At 43.7% G+C, this 12693-nt stretch overlaps 1 protein-coding gene across 4 annotated transcripts in view; it reads right to left on the bottom strand.

Moving 5' to 3' along the window:
- DDX43 (DEAD-box helicase 43) overlaps positions 1-12693 on the bottom strand; it is a 55568-nt gene that overhangs the window by 22154 nt on the left and 20721 nt on the right. For all 4 annotated transcript variants that reach the window (XR_002093323.2, XM_019496880.2, XM_019496879.2 and 1 more), the window contains exons 10-11: positions 10415-10515; positions 3265-3352 (exon numbers count right to left, since the gene is read on the bottom strand). Coding sequence is in view for 3 of the 4 variants with exons in the window: in XM_019496880.2 (XP_019352425.1) it covers positions 3265-3352; positions 10415-10515 (189 nt within the window). In the remaining variant the exon portion in view is untranslated. The remainder of the gene's footprint in view (positions 1-3264; positions 3353-10414; positions 10516-12693) is intronic.

The raw sequence follows: 12693 nt of genomic DNA, 5'->3' as shown, positions 1-12693 counted from the left end.
TAGTAGGGTGAAAATGCTAGACTTTAGGAAAGCTGATTTCAATGAACTCGGGCGATTAGTCAAGGACACTCTGCAGAGTAGGAGATTTGAAGAGATGGAAGCCCAAGAAGGGTGGCTGTGCCTTAAGGAAACGATCCTTCGAGCACAAAGCAAGACGATCCCCGAGCGAGGCAAAAGAGGGAAAGGGGCCAGGAGGCTTTCCTGGCTGACCAGAGAAATCCAGAGCAGCCTAAGGGACAAAAGGGGAGCACATAAAAAGTGGAAACAGGGAGAGATCACCAAAGATGAATATACCTCCTCTGCTCGTGCTTGTAGGGAGGCAGTTAGACAGGCCAAAGCTACCATGGAGCTGAGGATGGCAACCCAAGTAAAAGACAATAAGAAATTGTTTTTTAGATATATAGGGAGTAAAAAGAAGGCCCAGGGAGGAATAGGACCCCTGCTAAATGGGCAGAAACAATTGGTGACAGACGGGGGACAAGGCTGAACTCCTCAATGAGTTCTTTGCCTCATTGTTCCTACGTGAGGGGCATGACAAGTCTCTCACTGGGGTTGTAGAGAGGCAGCAGCAAGGTGCCAGACTTCCACACGTAGACCCTGAAATGGTGCAGAGTCATTTGGAAAAACTGGATGCCTTTAAGTCGGCAGGCCCGGATGAGCTCCATCCAAGGGTGCTGAAGGCACTGGCCGACATCATTGCAGAGCCACTGGCGGGAATATTTGAACGCTCGTGGCGCACAGGCCAAGTCCCGGAGGACTGGAAAAGGGCCAACGTGGTCCCCATTTTCAAAAAGGGGAGGAAGGAGGACCCGGGCAACTATAGACCTGTCAGTCTCACCTCCATCCTTGGCAAAGTCTTTGAAAAAATTATCAAGGCTCACATTTGTGAGAGCCCGGCAGGACAAATTATGCTGAGGGGAAATCAGCATGGGTTCGTGGCAGGCAGATCATGCCTGACCAATCTAGTTTCTTTTTATGACCAAGTTATGAAACGCCTGGACACAGGAGGAGGGGTGGATGTCGTATACTTAGACTTCAGGAAGGCCTTTGATTCAGTATCCCACCCCAGTGAACAAGTTAAGAGGCTGTGACTTGGATGACTACACAGTCCGGTGGGTGGCGAATTGGCTGGAGGGTTGCACCCAGAGAGTCGTGGTGGATGGGTCGGTTTCGACCTGGAAGGGTGTGGGCAGTGGGGTCCCGCAGGGCTCGGTACTTGGACCAATACTCTTTAATGTCTTCATCAGAGATTTGGACGAGGGAGTCAAATGTACTCTGTCCAAGTTTGCAGATGACACAAAGCTATGGGGAGATGTGGACACGCCGGAGGGCAGGGAACAGCTGCAAGCAGATTTACACCTAGGGAGGAAGAATGTCCAGCACACCTACTGCCTAGGGAATGACCTGCTGGGTAGCACGGAAGTGGAAAGGGATCTTGGAGTCCTAGTGGACTCCAAGATGAACATGAGTCGGCAGTGTGACGAAGCCATCAGAAAAGCCAATGGCACTTTATCGTGCATCAGCAGATGCATGACGAATAGGTCCAAGGAGGTGATACTTCCCCTCTATCGGGCGCTGGTCAGACCGCAGTTGGAGTACTGCGTGCAATTCTGGGCGCCGCAATTCAAGAGGGATGCGGATAACCTGGAGAGGGTCCAGAGAAGGGCCACTCGTATGGTTAAGGGCCTGCAGACCAAGCCCTACGAGGAGAGACTAGAGAAACTGGATCTTCTCAGCCTCCGCAAGAGAAGGTTGAGAGGCGACCTTGTGGCTGCCTATAAGTTCATCACGGGGGCACAGAAGGGAATTGGTGAGTATTTATTCACCAAGGCGCCCCCGGGGGTTACAAGAAATAATGGCCACAAGCTAGCAGAGAGCAGATTTAGATTGGACATTAACTGTGAAGTTCTTCCTAGAGTGGCCAGGGTCTGGAATGGGCTCCCAAGGGAGGTGGTGCTCTCCCCTACCCTGGGGGTCTTCAAGAGGAGGTTAGATGAGCATCTAGCTGGGGTCATCTAGACCCAGCACTCTTTCCTGCTTATGCAGGGGGTCGGACTCGATGATCTATTGAGGTCCCTTCCGACCCTAACGTCTATGAATCTATGAGCTCCGGGGGGACACATGCTCCCAGACCTCTGCCAGGGGTGCACACAGTGGTTGGAGCCACCTCCCCTCTCTGCAGCTCCCCCACACCCCCAGACAAGCCACCTGCAGCTCCTTCCCAAGCCCCGCCCCAGTTGTGCAGCACCTGTCCCTGCTCCAGCCCCACTCCCTCACCGCAAAGGCCTCAATCTGTGTCCTCATACTTTTTCGCTCCCCCATGCCCCTTCCCCATAACAGACTTACCAGCCGGACACTGCTCTCCAAGCTGCCAGGCTGCCTATCAGCAATCGGATTGGTATTGGACAATATGGCTGGTTAATAATAGGCCACTGGTATTAGCCCAAAAAATCTTTACTGGTGCACTCCTAATTTGAATCTCTTCCTCATTCTCCACCTCATATGCTGACTGTAACTAGCTGCCTATATCATTACAACCTAGTCTGCTATTCTTGCCAAACATGAAAAAACACTCCAGTTTTAAGCTTCTGCTATAGTGATCGGAAGTCAAGAAGTCTGTATTGATATTTACACAGTTAGGCTTCTAAGTCTACACTTCAGCAAGTGGGGCAAGTTACACCTCTTACAATTTATAAGACTTCAATCTTCAGAACACGGTAAGTTTTTTTTCTTAGAGGTTATCTCTGCGACCAAAATGACGTGCGTCTGTGTGTTTTTACATATATGTAAAATAACACGAAGACTTCCATTCTGCAAAGACATTACAGCAAATCAAAAAAGTATACATTGTTCAGTACATTATGCATGGATCCTTGACTACTACATAGGCTTTGGATGAAACATTTACCCAAGCGCTTTTGGAGAAATTCAGTAATAAGCAAATTCCAGCATGAAGTGGCTTGAAAACATTTCTCATCACTATTATTGAAGCAAGAATCAAGGGTATTGTCCTAAGAAAGCTGATATGCCTGTGTTCATTCAAAATCCTTCACTGTTTACAGGTCATAAGATATATCCTGAGCTTTACAGGAGAGCTATTCCTCATTGAAAAATACTGCTATTTTCTATCTACACTATGGGCATTTTGTAAAAGACCAGATAAAGTTATATATTTAAAGTATTATTTAAGTATTTTTGAACAATAAGTTTAATGAAATGAAGAATAATTTGGTATTAAGAATTACTATGTAAAAAATAACCTACCGTCAAATCAAGAGTTCCAACATACACAATCATGGGATCTTTCAAATAGGATTTTGCAAGGCGACGAACACCATCTGGCCAAGTAGCACTGGTGGGAAGAAGAGGAAAAAAACTACCAGTCCAGTGCATTTTTCTCACCCCTTTCCTTTATCACTTCCTTTCTTATATTTAAGAAAGGGCACCTCACTTCAACAAGGTCACGGAAAAGCTCAAGACAGTCCAGAGAAAGGCCACCCGTATGATCTGAAACTTGCATGACAAGCCACACGAGGAAAGGCTGAGGGACCTGGGACTCTTCAGCCTGAAAAAGAGAAGGCTGAGAGGGGACTTGGTAGCGGCTTATTGCTACATCAGGGGCATACATCAAGGGCTCAGTGAACAACTGTTCACCAGGGCACCCTTGGGAAAAACCAGGAACAATGGCCACAAACTCCTGGAAGACCGTTTCAGGCTCAACATTAGGAAAAACTTCTTCACAGCTAGGATGTCCAGACTGTGGAATAAGCTCCCTCCAGAGGTGGTGCAATCGCATACCCTGAAGACCTTCAAGAGGAGACTGAATGGTCACCTTGCTGGGGTCACTTGACCCCAGTTGCCTTTCTTGCTTGGTGCAGGGGGGCTGAACCTGATGATCTTCCGAAGTCCCTTCCAGCCTACATTCTATGAATCTGTAAATATATTGGCACAGCTTTTACACCAACAATGGTCGCCATGAATGTGTACATAACTTCTGTAGTACGCCAACAGAAGCATGATAAGCATTTTAGTGCTTTTTCTTTCCTAATGGTCAAACTTCTGTCATGGAATGTTCACAGAATCACAGAGAAGTAGGGCTAGAAGGGACCTCAGAGGGTATCTAGTCCAAACCCCTGCCTAAGTCAGGATCATTCCTATCCAAACCATAATCTAAATTCTACATAAGGCTACCATCAACCTTGACACAACGCAGACCTAACAACCTAATTTGCCATAGGACATAGGTAAAGCAGGGGAACCATGGCAGTCAATGCCCTACTTATATGAAATGTTGTTAATATATGCTTCCAAATAGAGGGTCATAGCCCCCCTGCTACAGAGGAAGGCAAGAACCCCCATAGTCCAGACCAATCTGACCATGGGGTGAAATTCCCTCCTGACCCCCAATATGGCAATCGGTCTGACCCTAATCAGAGGGGTAAGTCCATCTAGCCAAGAACCTCCAGCTTAGGGTCCAGCAGGAACACTGGCACACCCTGGGCAAAGTCCTCAGCCTTGGAGGAGGAGGGGGACAGTTGTGGACATCTCCTGAAATGGGGCTAAGTATGACCTGTGACAAGAGAATAAATAGCTATCTATACCCAAAAATTATTCTGGGTTTCAATGTCAATTTGAAAAAAATCACAAATTACAAATAGCTGCACATATATACAAACTCTCCATAAGAAAGCTACTGAAAGCTCTCCAATTTCAAGGCGAGATGCATACGTTTGGAGAGGTTAAACTGCAACAAAAATGGCCACCCGATCCAAAACAGTTTGCCCACGTGCGGCCTTAACACTTATATCCCTAGTTAAGTGCAAAACGTACAGAAATTCAGGAAGGTTAAATTGGTCTAAAAAAATACTCGACCTACCATAAGTTAGCTGGATCTCAGGGGTAGTCTAACTTAGATTGGGTCCAGCAAGAATGTAACTGAACGTCTATACAGTTCTCAGCACAGCCCCGTAGCTGGGAAAGCCCAGCCACTGGCCCCATCTCTGGAGTTTCAACTTTCCTACCCCTGCTCTCACACTGGGCTACTTCTAGTCCCCTGATCCCTCCCTGCCACCCTCAAATGGACAATGTCCCGCCATATTCCTTGAACCCGCAAACTGCCCTAGGTGTCAGTTTTACTGGCATTCAATGGTACCAGGAGCCAATGGAAGTAAGCTGGGGCTGGGGGAAGAGTGGGCGGGATCAGGGGAGGCAAGGATGGTGGGAGGTTCAAGGGGTGAAAAATAGCCCCTGGTCCCAGGGGGAGAGAGACCCCTTATCCTACCAAATCCCCCCTTAAGAGCTGCCATCCCCCCTGATTTTTGCTCCCCTCTGCCCCAATTTACTTCAGTCAGGCTCCTAGGACCAGCAGACACTAGTAACACTGACCCAGAGAATGGTTTCTAGCATCAGGGGCAGGTCAGCAGCATCAGGGGTGGGGGTGGGTTGGAGGAGCTGGGGATGTCCAGAAGTGGATTGGCAGGATCCAAAAGCCTCTCCAATCCTATCAACCCCACCTCAATCCTCCCAAGGCCCCCAGCAGACCCCGCTAGCCCCCACAAACTCTCCTGGACTCCACCAACCTCCCTGATTCTCCCAAGACCACCCATGGACCCCACTTGCCTCCCCCAATCCTCCCAACCCATCTCACAGCCCCTGCTTACCCCACTCCCATTCTGACTTACATGGCCATTTTGAACCAGATATAACCTCCCTGAATGGCTGTACATACTCTAAAAGGATTTCTAGGACGATCTTCTGATATAGGAACCCATACTTTAAGGTTTTATTCATCTGGAGAACTTTTGGTTAGAGAACTCATGGAGAAATCCAAAGAAGATAAACAATAAGAATGACTGGCAAGACAGCATGTCAAGAGACTGTATTTACTCACATGCCACATGCATCTTTCCCCAAAAATGTAGCCTTCCAAATTGGGGTCTATGTTTTAAGCAGGGAAGCTGATTTATCTGCCCAGAATAGAGGCACAGAGACAATGTAAAATGTTTTTTTCTTCTTTTCCATCTCTTCCCTCCAGCAGCCACATAGAGTGTTGAGTAGAGGCTACTGGGTCAGAGCAGGGGTGGGAGGGTACAAGCAACATACCCCGCTTTTATTCCTGCTCCACCCAAAGTTTAAAGACAACCATATTACCCATAAAAATAACAGCATGACATTTCTATTCAGGCAGAGCTGAGGGAGTCAACTGACTTCATATTCATTATTTTTCCCATTCCTGCTAATCACTCTTCACTCTACAGGTGTTAATGATACTCCCTCCTTTTTAATGGTCTTGATACTCCAGCAGAACAGAAAATGAGGGTTGGAAGAGACCTCAGGACGTCATGTAGTCTAACCCCCTGCTCAAAGCAAGGCCATCCCCAACTAGATCATCCCAACCAAGGCTTTGTCTAGCTAGATCTTACAAACTCCAAGGATGGAGATTCTATAACCTCTCTGGGTAACCTGTTCCAGTGCTTTACTACCCTCCTTGTAAGAAAGTTTATTTTGATAGCTAATCTGAACTTCCCTTGCAGTAATTTGAAACCATTGCTCTTTCTTCTGTCATCTGCCACCACTGAGAACAATTTAGTTCCATCCTCTTTGGAACCACCCTTCAGGTAGTCAAAGGCTGCTATTAAATCTCCCCCGCCCGTCTTCTCTTCTCCAGGCAAAATAAGTCCAGCTCCCTCAGTCTTTCAAGACATGAGCCCCAGCCCCTGAACCATTTTTGTTGCCCTCCACTAGACTCCCCAATTTGTCCACATCCTTTCTATAGTGGGTGCCCAAAACTGGACACAGTATTCCAGATGTGGCCTCACTTATGCCAAACAGAGGGGAAGAAACACTTCCCTCAATCTGTTGGCAAAGCTCCTACTAATGAAGTCCAATATGCTGTTAGCCTTCTTGGCAACAAGGGCACATTGTTGGCTCATATTCAGCTTACTGTTCACTGTAACCCCCAGGGTCCTTTTCTGCGGAGCTGCTGCTTAACTAGCAGTCCCCAGACTGTATTGGTACATGGGACTTTGCACGTGTCCTTATTGAACCTCATGAGATTTCTTTTGGTCCAATCCTCCAATTTGTTGAGGTCTCTCTAAATCCTAGTCCTACCCTCAGCGTATCCACTACTCCCTCCCAGCTTGATGTCATCTGCAAACTTTCTGGGGGTGTTCTCCTTCCATCTTCCAAGTCATTGATGAAGATATTGAACAAAACTGGCCCCAAGACCAACCCCTGGGGCACTCCACTTGATACCGGCTGCCAATTATACATTGACCAATGACTACTACCATTTGAGCCTGATGATCAAGCCAATTTTCTATCCACCTTACAGACCATTCATCTAACTCATACTTTCTTAGCTTGCTTGCAAGAATGTTGTGTGAGACTGTATTAAAAGCCTTACTAAAATCAAGGTATATCACATCCACTGCTCTACCTACATCCATAGAGCCAGTCATCTCGTCACAGAAGGCAACTGGGTTGGTCAAGCAAGACTTGCCCTTGGTGAATCCATGCTGACTGTACCTAATCACCTTCTTCTCCTCCACGTGCTTAGAAATGGATTCTTTGAGGACCTGCTCCATGATTTTTCCAGGGACTGAGGTGAGGCTGACCAGTCTGGGTCCTACTTCTTCCCCTTCTTAAAGATGGGCACTATATTTGTCTTTTTTTAATCATGGAACTTCTCCTGATTGCCATGAGTTTTCAAAGACGATGGCCAATGTCTCTGCAATCACATCAGTCAACTCCCTTCACGTCCCTTGACAGCTGCAACTCTAACTGTGCTTTGGCCTTCCTGATTTCATCCCTGCATGCCCAAACAACTTTTATACTCCTCTTTAATTTTTTTGTCCAAGTTTCCCCTTCTTATAAGCTTCCTTTTTGTGTTTTAGCTCACTGAAGAGTTCCTTGCTAAGCCAAACTGGTCTTCTGCCATACTTGCTAGCCTTCCTACACATCAGAATGGTTTGCTCCTGAACGCTCAGTACAGTTTCTTTAAAGTACACACAGGTCTCCTGGACTCCTTCCCCCCCCCGTCCCCAACCAAGACTGGCCTCCCAAGGGATCCTGCCCATCAGTTCCTTGAGTGAATCAAAGCTTATACTTCTGAATTCCGGTGTCCGTACTCTGCTGCTTTCCTTCCTTCCTTTCCTCATGATCCTGAACTCCATCTTTTTGTGGTTGCTGCTGTCCAAGTTACCATGCTCTACCATATTCCCGGCCAATTCTTCCCTGTTTGTAAGCAGCAGTAATCAAGCTATTCTTTCTTCAGCATTTTTGCTGTTAGCTACTTTTGTCATCTCTTATTTCACAGCTCTACAGAATGTTTTTTGCTCTTTTCAAAATCCTGGATCCACCCATGGAGTCCTACCTTCAGCAGCAGCTACAGTTTCAGCTTTTGTCAGTAGATCTTGTCTGCTCAGTCATTTCAGCTGTGAAAAGGTTAACTGTGGCTTTTGCCTGAGGAGGGAAGGGAAGGTCTGTGAGATGAAGATTAGGTTCTGTTCCTGGTCTATGGAGCCATAACTCTTGAAAAATCTTTTCATTTTGTCATGGCAAAACCAAGGTGTGTCTTATTTGGCACGTAATATGTGAGAAAATAGGATAAATGACTATTTACATTCAGTCAGGTATCCAGGTTGTAGCTGTACTGGTCTAGAGGAAAAGGCAATCAGGACTCGTAGTAGAGATGATATCTTTTATTAGACCAACAAGATTTTTGCAAAAAAAAATTTTTTAATTGCAAGCTTTCGGGCACAAACACCCTTCATCGGGCATTGGAGAAAATATTGTAGAAGTTCTCCTGGGTAGAAATGAAAGTTCATATTTCAGAGGATTTTACAGAGGAGTCAATAGATGGAGAACTCCTTGGGGCAGTCAGTTTATAGCTGGTACGGAGCATCTGACCTCCTGTGAGGATCTGTGATGATGCAAATTACCTTGAAACAAAGGCAGGAGCAGGATCTCAGGTTTCAGGTGGTCACAGCTGCTTCCTGCTTGTGAAAATATGAAGATTTCATTTTTAAAAAATTGGCTAAAATTTGATATCTTCCATGTGTCAGGTATCCAGGTTGTAGCCATATTGGTCTAGAGGAAAAGGCAATCAGGACTCATAGTAGAGATGATATCTTTTATTAGACCAACAAGATTTTTGCAAAAAAAATTCTTTAATTCCAAGCTTTTGGGCACAAACAATGTAAATTTTATTTACATTCAGAATATACACACTGTCCTCAACAATGACTGTATTTTCTTCCGTGCTACTTCCCCACAGATGCTAACGCTGGAAGCTGGCCACTCTACCATTGCCTTTGAGCATTTACTTAAACCTACAAGCATCACCTCAATCTCACTGGCATAGCACTTCAGCAAGGTTTATCGAGCCATAGAAAACTAGACCCCAAGAAGGTTGCTACATGGAACGGAGTAATTCTGAAGCGATTTAGGGCTGAATATCCGTATGCTGATGGACTATTGCAAAAACACTCTTCCAGGGGCTCTCAGACACTATGTGGGAGGAATGACGAGAGAAACATTGTACTATTCCACTTGGGAAGACTGGCCATAAGATCAGACAATTAGTGCTCCCTGAAACATCACAAAGTGCCATTCCATTGTTCCTGTGGCATGTCAATTCCACTTTATGGTCAACCACTCACAGTTAGGTTACAAATTAGATATAATATAAATACTTAACCTTAGTTGTCTTTTAAGACAGGAGACATATCTCTATAAGACATACAAGTCCAGGATCAGTTTAAAATATGACCAGTAACTCAAAAATCAAAGAACTGATAAAATTACTTGAACCATTACTTAATTCTTCTCAAAAAGAAGTAACAGCAGCTTAAATATTAATTTAGAAATTGACAGCCTACCCTACTTGAGTTAATTTTTTCCCCTATATACACTAGGAAAGGACACACCTTGACAAAAGATTTAACCAATTACAGCATTTGCTTGCATACTACACAACTTCAAATAAGATAAACATCTTAGTCTGGGAACGTAGAAGAGAATTTTTTTCCAGTCTTCCCTGCCACAGCATGAGTTCACCATGGCTGAATGTTCTTGGCCCCATACATGACTCACCCTCTCCTTCCAGCTCCCAAGGCTCAGTCTTGTCAGAGCTGCTGCCCTCAGCCAAATGCTGCTAATAACAGGTTACTTTGTTAACTTCTGGACTTCAAAATCAAATGGATGACTTAAGAAGAGTAAACCCTACATCTCAGCAAGAGGCTGGATTAGATAACCCTTTAAGTCCCTTCCAACCCTTTGAATCTCTGATTTGACTAGTAAAAGCCTTCTATTAAACTACTAATATTATATTATTTTGTTTATCCCTATAAATAATATATACTTGCACACCACCCTGAATTCTAAGTTGTTGAGAAAAAAAAAAATCACATACCTGGTCATGACTGTTTGTCTGTCAGGTCGTATGTCTATTAAGATCTTCATTATTTGAGGTTCAAATCCCATATCTAGCATCCTATCAGCCTCATCCAAAACCTACATGGAACAAGATTAGCATCTACAATTCCTTAGTTAAAAGCATTTAGCAAGACACTACATATAAGGCTCCAATTAAGAGGTAGTTTTATTCTTAAAGTCATTTTCAGAATCATTTATTTCCACTTCCTGTGCAAATTAAGAATAAGGACATTTAGTTCCACCACACTTTTCTCCTTTAACTTTCAAGCATGAGATTCTAAAAAAGTCCGAAGCCTCTGTTCCCTTATATCTAAGGTTCAGAGGTTTTCTGGTAACCCCCTTAGTTATATCAGCCCCATCTGTCTTATGCTCCTAGCAGATGATACACTTAAGATAAAATTAACCTGTTGTTGCCTGTATTTAAGAATGCTTTTATTAAGCTATTTATGTTCTGATGGGTTTTCAAGGTTGGAATACTTTGTAGATGGGAAAAAGCAGCCAACTCTTTTTACAATGTCTTTTTTCTGACAAGGCAGAAAGTAATTCCCAGGTTAAAAAAAATGGGCTTTTCATGTAGTTGGAGAGGAAGGGAAAGGCAGCATATGAGCAGTCATACTAGGTCAGCCCAGAAGTTTGCCCCAGTTTTGTATCATACTCTTGGTAATTGTTTTAGAGAATAAATGCTTGCAATAGACATTTAAAGATCACTAGCTCACCATTTGTTTCAGGAAATAAACTGACAACTGCCCTCTGAAAGGTAGGCAGAAACTTAAACGTTAATACTACTTTCTAAACTACAAATACCTGCACCACCTCAATAGTCTTGTTAGTAATACATCCACTGTTTTTCTGAATTTAAAATCTTATGTTATCTTTATGTCTCTGTTATGTATTCTGGTATGAATTTCAGAGGCCAGTTCTGCAATATATTAATTCCTTTTGTTGGCTTTGCATTAATGTTCTTTTAATTTTACCATGTTCCATAGTTCTTGATTTCTGACAGAGGGTAAATAGGAAAACTCAAGTTTGCCTTTTCAATCAATTTTACTTCTGTTACTTCTCTTTAGGTTTTCCAGTGTCCCCAACTACCTGATACTCCAATTTCCACAAGATGTTCAAAACTGAATGCAATAATCCAGGTAAGGGCATACTGATTTATTCTGGAGAGGGCAGAACTGAGTGCTGCCTTCAAGAAGGTCAAATGTATAACGAGCAGAGGAAAGACTATCCATGGGACACTCAAATGTCCCACAGATACAGTACAGGGTTTTAAACTGGGTTTACATCATGTTAAAATATTTATACCTTGTATTGAAACACACCTCGTTCTCTTTTTATACACACCACGTTCTTTGTTTTGAAAGACTGCAAATGTCTACAAAATTGACCATCATGTATCACTGTTGAAACATCAATAATTCTTTCTTTGGCAACAGAACTTGAAAAACAAACAAACAAACTCCACATTCCTCCTCCCTCCCACCTTCATTTCTACTCTGAGAAAGTTAGGTTACTCTCCAATCTTCCACTATCATTCCCATTTTGCATCTGGCCAAAATCCTGATGGGGACTGCCAACATCTTTACTGAATTATTAGTTTTCCCCAGCTATGTACCTGGCTGCCCACCACTATTTCCAAGATGAACGTGGAGAAAGGAACTGGCAATAGGTGAGGCATGTCGCATTACCTTACTAGCAAGTTCTAGCTTGCTAGTAAAGTAATGTAGCAAGCCTCACCTATTGCCAGTTATTTTCTCAACAGCCCTAATTTACTTGGTAAGGTACCCAAGCTGAACCTTGTAAAAAGAACCAGTCCAAATTATTACACTTGGTGATTAGCTTGTGTCCTGAAGGTTAAATAAAAAAATCAAAAATAATTTCAAAATGTGAAGGAACAAAATAGCTGTTGAAGCGTGTGGTAGCTGTGCAAAAAAAAAAAAAAAAAAATTAAGAATATTAAGTAATAAATGTCAACCTTTTGATGTCCAAAGTCACTGTTATCTCCATTTTTTCTTAGGACTGGCAGAGACTGGAAGCATTCACAGTACAATACTTTTAGTATCACAATAGAGAGTTCTAAAAAATTGTTATGAAGTGACCTTTAAAAAGATCACCACAAATTATTTACAATTTTAGAAAGACTATTTGTACCAGGAATCTAATGTTCCCTGGAATTATTTCAAGGTCCACAATGGATATAGTAAAAATAACAGTAGCAAGAAAGACTCAAAGATTGTATCTATAATCTCAGTTTAA

The sequence above is a fragment of the Alligator mississippiensis genome, chromosome 1, assembly GCF_030867095.1.
Source record: "Alligator mississippiensis isolate rAllMis1 chromosome 1, rAllMis1, whole genome shotgun sequence".
Taxonomy (NCBI): domain Eukaryota; kingdom Metazoa; phylum Chordata; order Crocodylia; family Alligatoridae; genus Alligator; species Alligator mississippiensis.
The sequence above is the reverse complement of the archived record's forward strand: the minus strand, read 5'-3'. Positions and strand labels throughout refer to the sequence as shown.